The 18877-nt window shown below is 39.2% G+C and overlaps 1 protein-coding gene across 3 annotated transcripts in view; it reads left to right on the forward strand.

The window, feature by feature from the left end:
* The window catches only part of EXO1 (exonuclease 1), a 38290-nt gene extending 20705 nt beyond the window's left edge, over positions 1-17585 (forward strand). For all 3 annotated transcript variants that reach the window (XM_086694721.1, XM_086694719.1, XM_086694720.1), the window contains 5 exons: positions 1029-1272; positions 6970-7750; positions 10944-11045; positions 14436-14629; positions 17037-17585. In XM_086694721.1, coding sequence (XP_086550847.1) covers positions 1029-1272; positions 6970-7750; positions 10944-11045; positions 14436-14629; positions 17037-17178 — 1463 coding nt within the window. In that variant the 3' untranslated portion in view covers positions 17179-17585. The remainder of the gene's footprint in view (positions 1-1028; positions 1273-6969; positions 7751-10943; positions 11046-14435; positions 14630-17036) is intronic.
* The last annotated feature ends 1292 nt before the right edge of the window (positions 17586-18877 follow it).

An 18877-nucleotide genomic window follows, 5' to 3' on the forward strand; every position in this document is an offset into this window, starting at 1 on the left:
CTGCTTCTTGGAGAAACCTTGCTGAGGATCCTCAGCTTTTGTTTCCTTCTTCCATAAGGGCTCACAATTCTCTGCATAATAAACAAATGTAGGCTTTTGCCAGGAATCAAAATCAAGTTTGCAAATCTGTGGCTTCTTAAAAATCTATAGGTTTTTAAATTTGAGGCATCATCGTCTCTCTAGTGTTTGGTACCTGCAACCATTTTTCTGACCTTCTAAAGTAGTGAGTACTTATTCCTACGTGAGTGAGGCTGTTCAGACAGAATTAGTTGGACTGATTTAAAGCACCATCTCTGGTGGCCTATGTCAGGCATCAACCTATTGTATTATTTAGTCTTATGATTTATTCTAATGCCATAGAATACATCTGTCACACAGGTTTCTAGGGCCCCATAACTCGGTAATGAGGATCAGAACTGGAGCATAGATTACTTCACAACATGACAGTCACATATACTTCCGAGACTGTAACGTATGGACGGTGTGTAGAAATGGCTGCTGGTTTTATTGGAACATTTTATTTATCTATTTATTTATTTATTTCGTTAGTTAGTTAGTTAGTTAGTTAAAGCACAAGCAGGAGAGGGGCAGAGAGAGAGGGAGACACAGAATCCAAAGCAGGCTCCAGGCTCTGAGCTGTCTTATTGGAACATTTTAAAAGTCAAACAGTAAATCATACATTGGCATGTAAATTGCCTTAATTTCTTTTTTCATTCAAAATCAAGCCTTTGGTATAATAAGTATATAGCCTTACATAATTGATCGTATCCTGAAATTTTGGTTTCAGTAATTTCACATAAAATCATAAAAACAATGGACATTAAATCTTAACTAATTTGTGAAATTGTAAACCACAGCTTAAGGGAATTTCCTTTTTCCTCTAAGTCATTCTTGTATCTCCTTTCGGGATGCACTGTTAAAGAAATAAGACTTCATCCTTAAGACAGTGAGATGTGGGCTGTAACATTAAGGCTGAGTCTGCACACGGCAGGCATAAAGATTTACGGACTGTTTTTGTTTCTGTTTAGAGGAGCTGTCAGAAGACGATCTGTTGAGTCAGTATTCCCTTTCATTCACAAAGAAGACCAAGAAAAGTAACTGTGAAGCTCATAAATCATTGAACTCTGAAATGCTCATGCCTGACCTGGTAGATGGAACTACTGTTAAAAAAAACATAAGCACACCACCTACGACAAGAAATAAATTTGCAGCATTTTTACAGAGAAAAAATGAAGAAAGTGGTGCGGTTGTGGTTCCAGGGACAAGAAGCAGGTACAGTTTATCTACAGGATGTTGTGTGTCTGTTGTATTATCTACTCTGTTGATATTTATTTCAGCTGTCTTAAATAAGCAGTCCATGGAGTAGGCGTGGGCTTGGCTTAATCCCTTGACCATTTGTATCATGTGTAGCTGTAGTCCTGACGTAAATGCACAGCTCTTGTCATGCGGACACAAAATAAGAACTGTCGACTTATTATATTTTGCATTAGAAAAATTCTCTTGTTTTGGAGGGTCCCCTGCTTCTTTGTTTCTACTTTTTTTAAGAGCTAAAAACAATTTGTTAGGGTATTTTTATTATTATTTTGAGCATTTATTTTTTTATTTTTTTAATTTACATCCATGTTAATTGGCATCTAGTACAACAATGATTTCAGGGGTAGATTCCTTAATGTCCCTTACCCATTTGGCCCATTCCCCCCGCCACACAACCCCTCTCTAGTAACCCTCTGTTTGTTCTCCATATTTAAGAGTCTGTTTTGTCCCCTCCCTGTTTTTATATTATTTTTGCTTCCCTTCCCTTGTGTTCATCTGTTCTGTGTCTTAAAGTCCTCATATGAGTGAAGTCATATGATATTTGTCTTTCTCTGGCTAATTCATTTAGCATAATACCCTCTAGTTCCATCCATGTAGCTGCACATAGCAAGATTTCATTCTTTTTAATCACCAAGTAATACTCCATTGTATATTATGTATACCACATCTTCTTTATCGATTCATCCATCGATGGACATTTGGGCTCTTTCCATACTTTGGCTATTGTTGATAGTGCTGCTATAAACATCAGGGTGCATGTGTCCCTTCAAAACAGCACACCTGTATCCCATGGATAAATGCCTAGTAATGCAATTGCATCTCCCTGATGATGAATGATGTAGAGCATTTTTTCATGTGTCGGTTGGCCATTTGGATGTCTTTGGCGAAGTGTCTATTCATGTGTTTTGCCCATTTCTTCACTGGATTATTTGTTTTTTGGGTGTTGAGTTTAATAAATTCTTTATAGATTTTGGATGCAAGGTATTTTTAGAAGTACATTTAAATACAGATGACTATAGAGCTCTAATATTAATTGAAAACCAATACCACACTAAGCATTGGGTTACAAAAATGAGAGCCCTAGTATTTGTTGAGAAGCTTATACTCCGGTTGCAAAAATAGATCTGTAAAGGAAATCTATACAGTGTGGTAGGTACAGTGACAGAAGTATGCCTGAGGTGTTCTGGGGGCATTAAATGGACGTCTCATGCGGATTGGGTGGTTGGAAAGGGTCAGAAGGAAGGGGCAGGGTCAGGTGCCATTACAAAGAATGCAGCCTCTACCTTCCCAGTAGAGGCAGGCAGCTTGGGCAGAGGGATGGAGCTGGGCAACAGCATGGGGCAGGCATGGGGACAGCTTCTTGCTGTCAGTTGCTCTTATTAGCTGCCAAAATGCAAGTCTGGAAGGATGCTGAGGGAGCAGAAATAGGCACAAGGCCAGTTCAGTTTGCAAGCCAGGCTAAGGAACTTCTCGTCTTTAGAGGTGACAGGAGATATTTGGAGGGTTTTGATCAGGTATGACTTGATCATACCTGCTTTTGATGGGCCACTCCAAGTGTGCCATGAAGGATGGATTCTAGAAGGCCAAAGTGGAACAGAAAGATTGGGTAGGCTGTTCTGTAGTCCCTGTGAGTGATGATGAGATTTTGGGGTCAGGATAATGTACGGGTCTGGAGTTTATACCCTGGGATTGGACCGCCTCGATTTGAATCCCATCCTGTTCACTCATGAGATGTTTGACTTAGGTAAGTGGACTTCTGGGTGCTTCAGTTCCCTCTTTTTTTTTTTTAATGTTTATTTTTGAGAGAGAGAAAGAGAGCATGTGCATGAGTGGATGTGGGGACCAGAGAGAGCGGGGAGAGAAGTCCAAGCAGGCTCTGGGCTGTCAGCCCAACACGGGGCTCAAACTCACAAACTGCGATATCATGACCTGAGCTAAAATCAAGTCTGACGCTTGACCGACTGAGCCACCTAGGCGCACACTCTTCAAAAAATGGGACCAACATCTCTGACAACCTCAGGGCCACTGAGAGGATTAAATTAATACTGTAAATAAAGGTGCCTAAAACAGTACCTGACAGATGATCAGTACACAATGAATAGCTCTTCTTCTGTTGTCTGGGTGGTGAAGTCACAACGAGCAACAGGACGTCTCAATGTTGAAAGTTATGTGGGCACATGAGGCAGCAACTCTGAGAACGGAGCAGCCCCCGCATTCCCCTAGGAGACTTGGAGAGGCTGTTGTCTTCAAGTGTATACACCAGGCTGAGCCAGGCTGTCTGACCATGACTGTGGGAAGTGGGCAGGAAGGAACCACCCACTGCTCCTCTCCCATCAGGCCTTCTCAAGGGAACAGCCACGTCCCAATTAAAGGATCATTTTGATTCTGCCTTTCCTAGTCACTGTCATTAAAGATGGCATTACCAGTGCAGCGATGAAAAAGGAGGCTGCCAAAGATGAAGAAGGCTCTGGATGATACACACTGATTAATAACATTCTAGAAAGTTGGCTTTTCTTACTTGGAGAAATTTTTAGAACTTGCGTTTTGTTTTTCCATGTGGGAGAAAATAAAATTTCCCTTTTCTGTCACTCAGTGCCCACCTCTTCTTCGAGGACGGGCTAATGAGAACAGAGTTCGCATATCTCTGCAGGCCTCACCTAGTCACCAGCGAAGCTTAATCAAATTTCCATTCACAGCTGCACATCACTGCTTTAATAGTTTAGGTAGATGTGGCACTGATAAATTGTTGCGAGATGTTCGGAAAAATAAAATTTTTTTTCTGTCACTTTCCTATGAAATAATAATTGTAAGTCTCTACAGTTTTCTGACCTGGGTGGTATAACAACATCTAATAACAACTGAGTGTTAGGAAGTTGGTACTCTTAGCTAATTTTCAAAGTTCTTTAACATACTCTCTTCCTCCTTTCAGGAAAATTATGAGACATTCAGGGTTGTTGTTATTTTCTCCATTTTGGGTTAAGACATTCAGGCTCCAAGAGGTTTAAAAAAAAAAAAAAACTTTCCCAGGGTGGCATAGTTAGGACTGGCGATGGGAGAGGTCCTGGTGCTCCTCAGCATGGTGGGTGGAGAGGAGCACGTGATCTGATCAGCCTGGATGTGAATTCACACTGTGTCATCACATTGATTGAGTGATCCAGGGCACCTGGGTGGTTCAGTCATATGAGTGTCTGACTCTTGGTTTTGGCTCAGGTCATGATCTCACAATTTTGTGAGTTCGAGCCCTGCGTCTGGCTCTATGCTGACAGCTCAGCGCCTGCTTGGGATTCTCTCTCACCCTCTCTCTGGCCCTCCCGTGCTTGTACTGTCTCTCTCTTAAAATAAATAAATGAATTAAAAAAAAAAATTTAATCGAGTGATCTTTCACACCATTGAATTTCCCTGAGCCTATTTCTTTATAAAATATGGATCAGCTGTTCTGAAGACTAGCAGAAGTATATCAAGCACCTGACACAGTGCCCAGTCAGTAATATATCTGCGAGAATTTATCATCACCCCACTCTTTAATGTGATTTGTATTTAATGTAATATCACCCCACTACATTAACCTAATGCAACAGGAGGTATTAAATATGCCAAAGTTTGTCTTCATCCTGTCTGCTTTTTTATTTTTTTTATTTTTTTATTTTAAAAAAAAAATTTTTTTTTCAACGTTTATTTATTTTTGGGACAGAGAGAGACAGAGCATGAACGGGGGAGGGGCAGAGAGAGAGGGAGACACAGAATCGGAAACAGGCTCCAGGCTCTGAGCCATCAGCCCAGAGCCTGACGCAGGGCTCGAACTCCCGGACCGCGAGATCGTGACCTGGCTGAAGTCGGACGCTTAACCGACTGCGCCACCCAGGCGCCCCCTGTCTGCTTTTTTAGAAGTCTGTTTTAACTCTTTTATTATATAGATACTTTATCCTAGAAACATGCCAGTTTATCTTTTGAGATCTAGAAATATAAGTTAAGCAACAACATACACTAATTGGGAAGAGGTAGCCATGATCTGGGAGGAGTTCTGGGTTTTAATTCTGCTCTCATGCTGATTAATTTTATAACCTTGGGCACTCTTACTATAACTTTTCTTACCTATGATATCATACCTGGAAGAATACTTGGATATCATAGGGGTTATTATTTTAAAATGAATTATGTAATCAGATCTAGGAGCTGTTTTGTGCTTAGTGACTAGCCTAGTAAGACCTTTCCTTCCTGCCCTGTACCCACACCTCAGCTGGGGATTAGATGAAGGATAGAGAGGGTATTTTTACTCTCTAGCATTTAGTAAATATTCTGTTTTTCATCTTGGATTTGAACTAATTAAAGCAGTAATTTCTCTTTAGGCTTCATATTTATCTGATCATATACTCTGGGAATTTCCTTTTTAACCTAAAAACTCTCTGAATATATCTTCTCTATAAGGATACTCATCTTTCTTTTCTATTGGAGTGTTTATAAGTGATGTTTTAAAGCTGCCAGACTGAGTAAAACCTCTTATTAATATAGAATTTAATGATTGATGGTGAAGGGCACCTGGGTGGCTCAGTTGGTTAAGCGTCCGACTTCAGCTCACGGTCCATGAGTTCAAGCCCCCAATCAGGCTCTGTGCTGACAGTTTGGAGCCTGGAGCCTGCTTCAGATTCTATCTTTCCCTCCTCCCTCCCCGACTCGTGCTTGGTCTCTCGGTCTCTCTCTCTCAAAAATAAATAAACATTTAAAAAAATTTATAAAAAAAATGATTGATGGTGAAAGTCATAACCTCACATATTTAAAATAGTGTGAAAGTTTATAGGATATTTATTTTAAAAGCCAGTAGAGTATGGACGACTACAGGTTCCCAGATGATTCACTACAATGGACTAACCCAAGATAAAGAGTAAATGACTAAATTTTTTTATTTTGCATTTACAAAGTAAGAGACCAGTAGTTGTAAATTGTCCTTTCTATTGCATATTTCCATATCTCCTCAAATATTTGAATGTCAGCCGTGTGTTAGCCACTATTGTAGGTACTGTGGAGGACACAATGGCTTGGATGGTAGCTGTCCTCAAGGAGCTTCTGGTCTGTTGAGACCAGTCTATTCAGTGAAGGTTAGAGGAAAGGATACCTATATGATGATGAGGTATAGATAAATTATGCCAGTTCCAAATACACGAATGTAGAGAGGACTGCTTTTAGGAAATCCTGTCTACAACTTCAAGATTTCAAATAAATTTCTTTTTTTTTTTTTTTTTTTTTTTAACATTTATTTATTTTTGGGACAGAGAGAGACAGAGCATGAACGGGGGAGGGGCAGAGAGAGAGGGAGACACAGAATGGGAAACAGGCTCCAGGCTCTGAGCCATCAGCCCAGAGCCCGACGCGGGGCTCGAACTCACGGACCGCGAGATCGTGACCTGGCTGAAGTCGGACGCTTAACCGACTGCGCCACCCAGGCGCCCCTCAAATAAATTTCTAAATGTGTGAATGTTGTTATAATCAAAATTTAAACTTTCAAGAACGGTTTTCTCTTTATTTATGAAATTATGTATTTAGGAGACTTTTTCTTGAAGAAACAAGACCATTTTTCCATTTTTCATTATCTGAATCTTATCACCTTTGTGAGAAAACTCTAAAACATTTATGCATTCTTTGTATTATTTTTTTTGTTAGGTTTTTTTGCAGTTCTCTGGATTCTGCCAACTGTGTATCAGCGAAAGCAGGCGGTGAGCCCCCAGAAAAAAGTGCTGTCACAGATGAAGAGGCCAGTGTAGCTGAACCAGATCATCAGGATGGCAAGAAGCTGACTGGTCCAGATGGAGCACATAATTCAGATGATGAGGTTCCATATGAAAGTTCTGTCACAGATGAAGAGGCCAGTGTAGCTGAACCAGATCGTCAGGATGGCAAGAAGCTGGCTGGTCCGGATGGAGCATATAATTCAGATGATGAGGTTCCAGATGAAAGTTCTATTGCAGATGAAGAGACCAGTGTAGATAAATCAGACTGTCAGGATGGCAAGAAGCTGGCTGGTCCAGATGGAGCATGTAATTCAGGTGATCAGGTTCCAGACAATGCAACTATGATTGCTGACGACTCTCTATGTTTGGAGACCAGCAAATTCACAAGGACCATCTCACCACCCACCCTGGGGACACTCAGAAATTGTTTTAGCTGGTCTGGAAGTCTTGGAGATTTTTCACGAACTTCAAGCCCCTCTCCAGGCGCAGCACTGCAGCAGTTCCGGAGAAGGACCGATCCCCTCACTGCGGCACCGGACCAGAGGGAAGCGTCTGCTGTGTCCCAGTTAAAGAGTGAGGAGTCTGGTGATGGAGCGCCTCCCGTGCGGGCAGCGGCTTGGTGTCCAAAGTCTCAAGGAAGCCCAGAACTGTCACCACACAATTTAAATGTGTCAAAACTGTCTCAGCCTTCTAGTAAGGATTCCGACTCAGAGGTAAGTCACATTATGAAGCCTTTGTTTTCAAATCCATACATAAGAGAAGATCTGGTATTAATCAGATCACTGGGGAAATTTTGTCTACGTTATGGAAATAATTGGCTGTCTTAATTTTTTTTTTAAGTTTACTTTTTTATTTTGAGAGAGAGAATGCACACAAGTGTGGGAAGGGCAGAGAGAGACAGAGAGAGAGTCCCAAGCAGGCCCTGCACTGTCAGCACAGAGCTGGATGTGGGGCTCAATCTCAAAAACCGTGAGATCATGATGTGAGCTGAAATCGTGAGTCCGAAGCTTAACTGACCGAGCCACCCAGGCACCCCTGCTGTCTGAATTTTTTATTCTAGGTCTTACTGTGTAGAAACTTCACATTTTATTCATTGTAAGGACTTCTCTGTATGCTTAATACTTTAAACTCTTGTACATTCAATCTAACTCTATCTCCTGAGTTACTTACATGCTGTGGAACAGTTAAGACGTAAGCAGAATGGTAACTTACAATACATTTAATATTTAATTCCTTAATATACTTTTGGATTCAAATAACATTTGAAACCTTATAAGTAAATGGCCTTATTAATTTGACGGTGTTCATCTTAAGCTTTTAGTACTTAGAAATATATTTTCATTTACCCTTCTTAGTCCTGCTAAACTTCCCCTTTCTAACAAAACAAAATGGTAATGCATGTGATTTTGTCATTGTTTTAAGTTAATAAAAGCATCCTAACCATTTTTTCCCTTGTTTATGAAATATCTTTTAGTCTGACTTAAAGCTTCAAATATGTACTGCTCATAAGATGCCGTGATGTTGTAAATGACATGACGACAGAATAGCTTCCTTTACATCTGAGTTACCTCAGATTTACCAATATAACATACTTCGTTTTATCTTCACCACCTGTAATTACCAAGTTATAAGAACAGTTATAGCCGCGGTACTACTTGAGAGAATTTTGATAATCCTCAATTTTGGAGTGTGTCTATCAGGATAGCTTGTATTTATCAAAAGGAAAATATTTTATTCAAGTTTCCAAAGGAAACTTGGGTTGTATTGGACTCAAAGTAAAGAAAAAAGCTAACTTACAATGTGAGAACAAATTGTTTTCATTTAGAGAAAGCTGAAATCAGTTAATATGTTGAATTCAAACTGTTCCCTGCGGTATTGAAGTGTGAAGACTAGGCCAGGCCACCCCTGGGCTGCCTTGGAGACGTGTGCTTTTTCTTCTTCCTTTCGTTTGCTTTGCCCTCAGTTCATCCATACTGGTCTGCAACACTCTTTCTGTTTCTTTTAATATCCATTTTAGGGGCGCCTGGGTGGCTCATTTAGTTAAAGCATCTGACTCCGGCTCAGGTAGTGATCCCAAAGTTCATGAGTTTGAGCCCCACATCAGGCTCTCTGCTGTCAGTGCAGAGCCCGCTTTGGATCCTCAGTCCCCCTCTCCCTCATCCTCCCCCGCTCACGCTCTCTCAAAAATAAACATTTGAAAACAATACTATAGGGGCGCCTGGGTGGCTCTGTCGGTTGAGCTTCCAACTTTGGCTCAGGTCACGATCTCGCGGTCCGTGAGTTCGAGCCCCGCATCCGGCTCTGTGCTGACAGCTCAGAGCCTGGAGCCTGTTTCAGATTCTGTGTCTCTCTCTCTCTGACCCTCCCCCGTTCATGCTGTGTCCCTCTCTGTCTCAAAAATAAATAAATGTTAAAAAAAAAAAAAAAAAAACCAATACTACAATCGTCCATTTTAACACCATCCTTTTCATTTTGTACTGCATGCTGCATTTGCCCTTGGCCCCATTTGGGTGCCAACACAGTAGCTGTCTCTTGAACATCTTTCATGAAAACATCATCTATTTATGAGACTACTCTTAGGTCTGCTGAGCTCTTTCAAGGCAAGTGCTTTCTCCTTTTTCAACAGACATCTTCCTGTTTCACTTTGTAATCTTTTAGCCATGTGTTGCTGAGAAGCATACCAGTTCACAGGCTGTGGGCTGGTCATGCTGATGAACTTTCCACATTTCTGTCTTCTAGCTAACCATTTTTTTGTATTAATCAGTTACAGAGACATGAACCCTCTTCTCCCTTCCTCCCCCACAAAAACAACTACCCACCTAAACTAGAAATCATTCATTAAGTCCTCTCTTGCCACCAGATGGAGTAAACTCCTGTTAGGATAAATGAATTGTTAATTCTCAAAGAATTAAAACACTAACAGTTAACATAAAATTACATAATCTTTCGTTGATTCAGAAAATGTGTCAGAAAGCCACAGTGCCACTGGGCTTCATCTTTAATATTAGTTTTTACCGTGTGGCTCTGAAGAAAATATTTCTGTATCGGGGCCTTCCATTGGTAGTTCACTGTGAAAAGCAACAGTCTTAGATTCTGTGTGTATTGAGTTCACTGACCCTATTTGAGGTGAATTAATCTTTTGGCCTTACTCATGACCTTTATTTTAAGAAATGATTTAACATCTGAAACAAATGTAACATGTGTCAACTAAAAAAAAAAAAGAAGGAAGAAAAATAAGCAAATGATTTGTCCCTGAGTCACCACTACTGTTAACTATGAGCAAGGAATATTAGAGTTTCTGAAAATTACAGTCATGTTAATGGAGTACTTTTCACTTTGGGATTATTTTTTAAGTATATAATACTCTAAAGAATCCCAAAATAAGTTGAAAAAAAAATCCTCTTGAAAAATGCAGAAATGTAAAGTCTTCATTCATTGTCCTTTTTTTGAGTTTCATGGGAATCCAGATTTTTCTGTGTAAAGAAAAGCTTTATATGATGGGATAGGGCAGAGGTTAGATCTCAGCGGCATTGGGAAAAGTAACTGCATTTGACGCAATATTACTCTACTTCTTGAAAGCAGATGCCTTTTTTTTTCTTTAATGTTGAATGTGTTCCACAATTAAAGATTTGGCTGTACTGTTCAGCTTTTTGTAGCTAGTAGTTTACAAAACCTATTAGCCGAGCTTGGATAAGCAATAATACTACATCAGGAGACTTTTGTCTAATCAGAGTCAGCATTTTGACAGGCTCCTGAAAGGGTTAGGAAAAGTCTTCAAATTCAAATGTATCGTTTCGTTTATACAATTTACTTGAGGTAAAACATTTTGCTAGTTTGTTGAATATTGGTTAGTTGTCATAAATCCATAGTAAAAATCTTACTTTATTTTTTTATTGGGGAATCTAGGAATCTGACTGCAATAATAAGTCATTTGAGGATCAAGGTACTCTGAAATCCAAGCTACATTTATCTCAGTATTCAAGAAAAGTCACACTTCTAAAAAACAAGGTAAAACAAACATCTAATTTTTTTAAATTTCAGAAGCAGTCTGTGTTTATTACCAAAAGATGAGAAATATCAACAGAATTAAAAATGAAAATGCGTATATTTTAATTTACAGGAGAAATGTTTACTTTCAGTCCTTCTAGGGCCATGTTTATGCCTGATTGTAGGTGGTAAAGTTGTTGAAGAAACCCTTATCTTCTGCACTATAAACCTCTTTTTCTCATGTGCTTCTACAGCGTTACTTATGATGACTAATAGCCATTGGATGAGTGTAGCCAGTCCTCTATGTTTGTCATTTAACTAAACACTCTTTGCAGTAGCAGACAAGACTGCAACCAAGAACTTGTGGATAAATATTTACGTGCCGTTCTTGATTATTTCATAGGGATGAATTCCATGGAGTGGTATTGCTAGTCTAAAGGCACCAGAATTAGAGCTTTGATATATATTGCCAAAAGACCTTCTAGAAACTGTATATCCGATAAGTCAGGTTACTTTTTTTATCAAGATACATAAATATTTGCGTGACTGCAAAAGGAAACCTCACAAGCTAAAGCATATTTTATGTATAAAGTGTTCTACCCATTAATATGAAAAATGCTAATTTCTAACTCAAAAATGTACAAGGGACATATATAGTACAAAAGAAAGAGTATAAATGGTTGGTTAACACATAAAAGCATGTTCAACCTCATTAGTAATCAAATAATGCAAATTAAAATAATGAAACATAATTTCTTACCTCTCAGATTTTCAAAAAATATTTTTAGTTGTACTCATTTTTATGAGACTATAGCGAGACAAATAAACATATTAATTGTGTATAAATTGCTCTGCCATTTCAGGAAAGCAATTTGAATGAGTTTAAATAATTCAACCCAATTTAAATAATTCAAGTTCCAATTCTAGAACTTGTCTAAGGAAATCGTGAGAGTTTAAGTACATGAACACTTGGGGCGCCTGGGTGGCTTGTTGGTGAAGCAACCGACTCTTGATTTCGACTCAGGTCATGATCTCATCGTTTGTGACTTTGAGCCTCAAGTCAGGCTCTGTATTGGCAGCATGGAGCCTGATTGGGATATTCTCTCTCTCTCTCTCTCTCTCTCTCTCTCTCTCTCTCTCTCTCCCTCCCTCCCTCCCTCCCTCCCTCCCCCTCCCCCTCCCCCTCCCCCCCTTTCTCCCTCCCTTCCTCCCTCTCCCTCCCTCCCTCACCCTCCTTCTCCCTCCTTCTCCCTCCCTCTCCCTCCCTCTCCCTCCCTCTCCCTCCCTCTCCCTCCCTGTCCCTCTCTCTCCCTCTCTCTCCCCCTCTCACAGCCTCTCCCCTGCTTGTGCTGTCTGTCTCTCTCTCTCTCAAAACAAATAAATAAACATTAAAAAAAAGGACATGAACACTTAGCCTGCATTAGTTACAATAGTGAAAAATTGAAAATTGCCTATCTAAAAATAAGGGGGTGAATTATTAAATACATTACTGGTTTTAGCTCTTAGGTGGTAGGAATATAAGTGAATTTTTTTCTGTTGTTTTCCCCTGTTTTTCCATAGTGAACATATTATTTTTCTAGTAGCATAAAAACTTTTTAAAAATTTCAGTAAATGGTCTGCATATTGATTTGAAAGAAGATCCCCCATCTCCTACTATACAAATATAAATCCTAGATATATTAAATATATAAATGTGGAATATGTAAATATAAGATTATTTTGGGGGGCTCCTGGGTGGCTCAGTTGGTTAAACGTCTGACTTAAGCTCAGGTCATGATCTCATAGTTTGTGGGTTTAAGCCCTATGTCAGGTTCTGTGCTGACAGCTCAGAGCCTGGAGCCTGCTTTGGATTCTGTGTCTCCCTCTCTCTGCCCCTCCCTTGCTCATGTTCTGTCGCTCTTTCTTGCTCAAAAAAAATAAACATTAAAAAAAGATTATTTTTAAATCTTTGAGTGCAAAAGCCTTTTTCAAACATCCTGTCTCAGAAAGGTATCCATGTTTGTTTTTGTTTTAAGTTTATTTTATTTTGAGAGAGAAAGAACAAATAGGGGAGGGTCAGGGGGTTGGCAGAGAGGATCCAAAGTAGGCTCTGTGCTGGTAGCAGAGACCCTAATGTGGGGCTCGAACTCACAAACTGAGGTGACCTGAGCTGAAGTTGGACTTTTAACTAACTAAGCCTTCCAGGCACCTCCATTTTATTTTTGAGTAAAGAGAAAAAACATGGAACGTATGTATGACATGGTGTTTTTGTTTAAATATTCACAAATACTCAGGCACACTGTGTTATGTTTATATAATCACAGTAGAAAGTCGGAAAGATACCAAAATTATTTACAGCGACAGGACTGGAACTGTAGAAAGTACTTTTGCAAAAGAAGTTATGTCTGGACATTAAGGCATCTTTTTATTATTATTCTTGCTCTCAGAAGTTGTCAGGAGTCTGTCACTCCTGTTTTAGTGAAACTCCCCAGAATTTTCCCCCTTGCTCCCCAATATCCATCTTTAATATCTAAAATAAAACCTTTTTTTTTTTTTTTTTTAAACATTTATTCCTTTTTGAGAGAGACAGAGTGTGAGCGGGGAAGGGGCAAAGCAAGAAGACACAGAATACAAAGCGGGCTCCAGGCTCTGAGCCGTCAACACAGAACCCGACTCGGGACTTGAACTCACAAATCGTGAGATCATGGCCTGAGCCGAAGTCAGACACTTAACCAACTGAGCCACCCAGGCACCCCAAACCTTTTTTTTCTTAACCTCAAACCTCTCAGAACATTTCTGTCTGTTACATAAGTTATATTATTCTCTTTGCCATTTAGCTTCAAAATCTTAGGGTTATCCTTTTTCTTTCTGCCAGCTCGATCCTTCTGCAGGAGATAAAGAAAAACCACCACACATCGGTACCTATCCAAGTTCTAATCTTTCTTTCTTTGTCTTGTTTCTTGCTCTCTCCCTTTTCCCCTCACCAACACCCCAAGACAAGATTTCATCTTTCATGTGTGAACTTTTCCGTTCTTCGTACCTCCTCTGGTAGTTGCATCATTCTGAAAGCCTTGTTTTATCTTCCTCACTCTTTACTATCCTAAACAACAGCAACAAAATGTTGATGGCTCCATGTTTCCCACAGGGTAAAAATCAACCCTTGGATAGAAAAGGCTAAATGTGAGTAGCGATGTGTTTGAACAACTTATTCAAAACAAAATTCACTTCTACGTGTAAAAAAGAAAACTATCCAAGATACATTACTAAGTAGAATCGAAATATATTAAGTGAACATGTTTACACATTGCTTATCAGTTATTTTTCTGTTCTGTTCTAGTAGAACAGTATCTAGTATCTACAGCTACTAGTTCAAAGTTAACTAAAGGTAGTTGCTTGAACAGAACAGTGTTAAAAGGAGCATTTATTCTTCAGATTCCCGGGCTGTATAAATCTAGTTCTGTGGACAATCTTTCTGCGACCAGGATCAAGCCTCTAGTTCCAGCCCGAGCCAGTGGGCTCAGCAAGAAGCCATCAAACATCCAGAAGAGAAATCATCATAATGCAGAGAACAGGCCAGGATTGCAGATAAAAATCAATGAGCTCTGGAAAAATTTTGGATTTAAAAAGTGAGTTGCCGTGTTACTTCTAAGATAGAATAAGTTATTGTTTTTTTGTAACTTCAATTACTTTCTCCCATTTCTTTCTATTTTCATTTGAGTCAGTTTTGTTTTCTATTACCCTATAAGAATTATTTTTCTCTATTCTCTTTAGCTCTTTTTAAGTATATTTAATTTTAGTGTCTATGCCTTCCTGTGAAAAGATGCCAGACTGAAAATCCTGAGTTCCTGGTCTGGGGTCTTTTGTTTAAGCAGATTACTTTTTCTGGCCTAAGTGTCTCAGCTTTGTTCTGTTATCACTCCGGATTGTGATGAGAGTAGGGTTGTTCTAGACACGGGGATGGGATAATAATGCTGCATCACACTTCTTGATTTAAAGCAATTTGTTTCCCTAGATCATCACATCTAAAGTGGGGAGAATCATCCAGTGTCTATGATGAATGTGCCAGATTTCTAATGTAGGGGGCAGACACTATTTTAATAGAATTGATCTTCTGTATATGTATGTTTTTTGAGCCGTAGTACTTCCTTCTGTTAGACTACAAAATTAGCCTTGGAGTAGCTGTGATTTATAATTAACTTATTCTCTTGTTCTTCTCAATAAAGCAAATGTGCTAAGAGTAGAGGGAGGGAAACTTACATGGGTGGTGGGATTAAATCTTATCTAATAGAAATGTTGTCACAGTCAGATTAAATGGATGGTATGAGGGGACACGCTTTAAATAAGCAAGTGCCAGACAACTATTTTTTTACTTTGCATTGTGTAAAGTCTAGGATTATACCATATCGCAGCAGTTCTCAAACATTTGCTTCCAGGCATCTTTTACACCCTTAAAAATTACTAAGGGCCCCAAAATACTTTGGTTTACATGATTATACCTGTCAGCACTTAACTATCTTAGAAATTAAAATGGACATTTTAAAATATTTATCTTTAACAGTGACAAGCCCATATTAAAATCAATAGTATATTATTACATAAAATAAGTATGGTTTTTTTGCAAATCTTTACTGTGGTTTAACAGGATTAAACTGGATTCTTATGTCTGCTTCTGTGTTCGATCTGTTATGGTAGATTGTTTTGGTTGAAGTATAGGACTAAAATCTGGCTCCACACATATTTTTGGCTGGGAAACATATAATTTAATAGACTTTTTGTTTAGTTGTAAATTTTCTACTTTGACATTATACCAAAATTCAACAAGTGATGGTTTCTTAAAGGTTGCAGTGTAGAGTCTGAAACTTGTCAGCCAACTTTGCATATTGTTACATTACCATCCATTGGTCCAGATTGCACCTTGAGTGCCTCTTTTATTCATGCATGAAGTGGTCATTTAGGAAATGTTGTCTTACTGAGTTATCTTCCAAATGTTGACACATTTCATTTTACAGTATAAAGAAATCACAATCTTATCAGCAAAGTCTTTAAGTATTAGGAAGTTTTCCAAAATCTTAACTTTCTCTTGAAAGCTTGAATTTTATCCTCGGCAACAAATACTGTTAGTCGATCACCTAAATTTGAATAACCCTAATAGTGTCACACGTGCTTTTTTTTCCTGGAGATAACCATCACCATCCTTCAGTACCAACAAAAGTGCTTCCTTGGTTTCCCATTTTCTCACACTAAGAGGTTGAAGGTTGAGATTTAATAAAATTAATGATTTTTACTGCTTTTTTAAGAACATTCTTAAGCGAGGCTGGCTTTTTTTAACTACAAGTGCATGGAGCTGGAGAATACAAATACTGCTTGTATTTCTCGCGTCACTTGGGGCCGCTGTCTTGACTCGTGCTAAGTTGCCAGTAGTTTCTACGTCAGTTCAGCTTTTGGATGAACACGTGTCAGCACGGTGGAAAAGGCAGATAAAGTGTGAATATTATTATGAAATAGTTTTGATCTTGTAAACCCCCCGAAACGGTCTTGAGAATTTTTAGGAGACCGTGGGCCATATTTCGAGAACTGCTACTAAAGAGAAATTGAGGCTGCAGAAGTATTCCTAAGTGTGTTCCTAATAGGATGTTTATAGACCTAGAGATTTTCAGCCCAAAAAAAAAAAAAAAAAAGGTTGTGAGGAGGCAGGAGTAAAAGATAGGGCTTAAACCTTATTCATGCTTCACTTAGGTTGGTTCTTAGCCAGACTGGAGAAGGGTGCTAAGGAGAAAGGAACTAAAGGTTCTTTATTGGAATCATTCTTTCTTAGCTAGTACATATTTAGCAGTGGCCTTGCACCTGCTTTAAAAGGTGATTTAGGAAGCAGGAAGGGGGAACTGAGAAGCAAAACTCACATTTTATTGGGATACTCAGAAGAGAGACAAATCAGAAGGTCTTGTCTTCATATATCTCTCTTTTGTCTAGGTAGACTATTCTCTAATAACTAGTACCCTAAAAACACCAAATTCATTTTCTTGTATTTTGCAGAGATTTTGAAAAGCTTCCTTCTTGTAAGAAGCCAGATCCCCTGTCGCCAGTCAAAGATAACATCCAACTAACTCCAGAAGCAGAAGAGGATATATTTAACAAATCTGAATGCATGCGTGTTCAGAGAGCAATATTCCAATAAATGCAGGCAGCTGGGAGGCTATTGCCTGCAAGACAATCTCTATCAATTTGAAGTGCTGTTACCAGACTGAAAGATTTATGCATAGATGTAATGCCATTTTTTAAATAGAGTACATTTTGTATATTAACTGTAACTATTTCTTTTGTTCAGCTTTTTATATTTTGTAAGAAGCTAAAATAGAGAAATAATTTTATCTTTGACAGTTTTTGGAAGTTTTGATGTTTTGGGGCAAGGCCCCTGGAATTTAGAAAAATCTACTCTGAAGGTTTCTGTCATGTTGTCAAGTGTAAGGATAGTAAATGAAAAGCCACAATTCTGTAATCATTTTATCCTGGAGGGAATCACTGTATTTCCTCTCAGGGTTGAATTGGAAATAAAGTTTCTGAAATGGGAGGGGTAGCTGGAAAGGTTAAAGTGTGAGCTGAAAATCCCTTAACTAGAGTCTTAGGTGTGGTGTAAGACACTAAAGCATTAGGGTCTGTGAAGGGTACACTCGACAGGGGTGGTCAGGTGTCGCAGACTAGGAGTCTGGAGTTCTCTTGTCCAGAAAGAGAGTGGATGCAGAATTGAATACGAGAGGCTAATGTCCAGGAGGAGACAAGAGCCCAGAACAGGGGTTTCGTCTCCATATCTATTGAGCTCATAAGGTATTACCCATGTGGTGAACGTGAGGAAAACAAGACCTTATACGTGTGAACATGGAGAAAACAATCAGACTGTAATCATTAACTTGTATGTGTAAGAATCAAAAGGTCTAGGGGGCAAGTGGAGTTTGTGATCAAGGTATATTGGCTCCAGACGGAAAGCAATTTCCTGCAGGTGATATAACAAGTTACTTGTGATCCCATTACAATATGTCACTAGCTAACCTTGGGTGCTTTCGCCCAGTGGTGGTGGCTTTCCACCCTAAGCTGTTTTTCTAACCCATTTATGTAAGTAGAACCTATTTCCCCACAGTCAGGTACCTAGAAAAACCCAGCCATGCAGGTGAAAAAACCAGCCATGCAGGTGAATATCTGAAGGAAGGAAAACTCTGGCAGGGGGCAGAGGGTTTACCTGAGATACAGAGGATAAAGGAAAGAGATCCAAATTATTTTAATTTTTAAATAAGATGTGATAGAGGACTCTTGGATAAAGAGTCAGAATGGGAAAAAAAAAAAGTAGGAAACACCATAAAAATTTTTAAAAACCAACAATCTGGAAAAAAAAAAAAACAAATTTGAACTCTGAATGTTTCCTGTTATAGAACAAATTAAGAATGTGAGTCAAACATTGTCTACAAATGTTTATCTCCTTGCCCATTTAAATTTTTTTTTTTTTTCAACGTTTATTTTTGGGACAGAGAGAGAGCATGAACGGGGGAGGGGCAGAGAGAGAGGGAGACACAGAATCAGAAACAGGCTCCAGGCTCTGAGCCATCAGCCCAGAGCCTGACGCGGGGCTCGAACTCACAGACCGCGAGATCGTGACCTGGCTGAAGTCGGACGCTTAACCGACTGCACCACCCAGGCGCCCCTCCTTGCCCATTTAAAATGCCACTTAACTGACAGAAAAGGAATAAAACAGTTTAAATCCATAAAGGTTAACCGAGGAAGAGACATCAGGCAAGGAAATAGATGGATAAGTGGTGAGTGATTTAGCAAAGAAATGATCAATTCTGCAGTGGTAGAAGCCAACAGAAGGCAGACTTCAGATGGGC

This window comes from Puma concolor, chromosome E4 (genome assembly GCF_028749965.1).
Source record: "Puma concolor isolate L17-30 chromosome E4, mPumCon1.1.hap2, whole genome shotgun sequence".
NCBI lineage: Eukaryota > Metazoa > Chordata > Mammalia > Carnivora > Felidae > Puma > Puma concolor.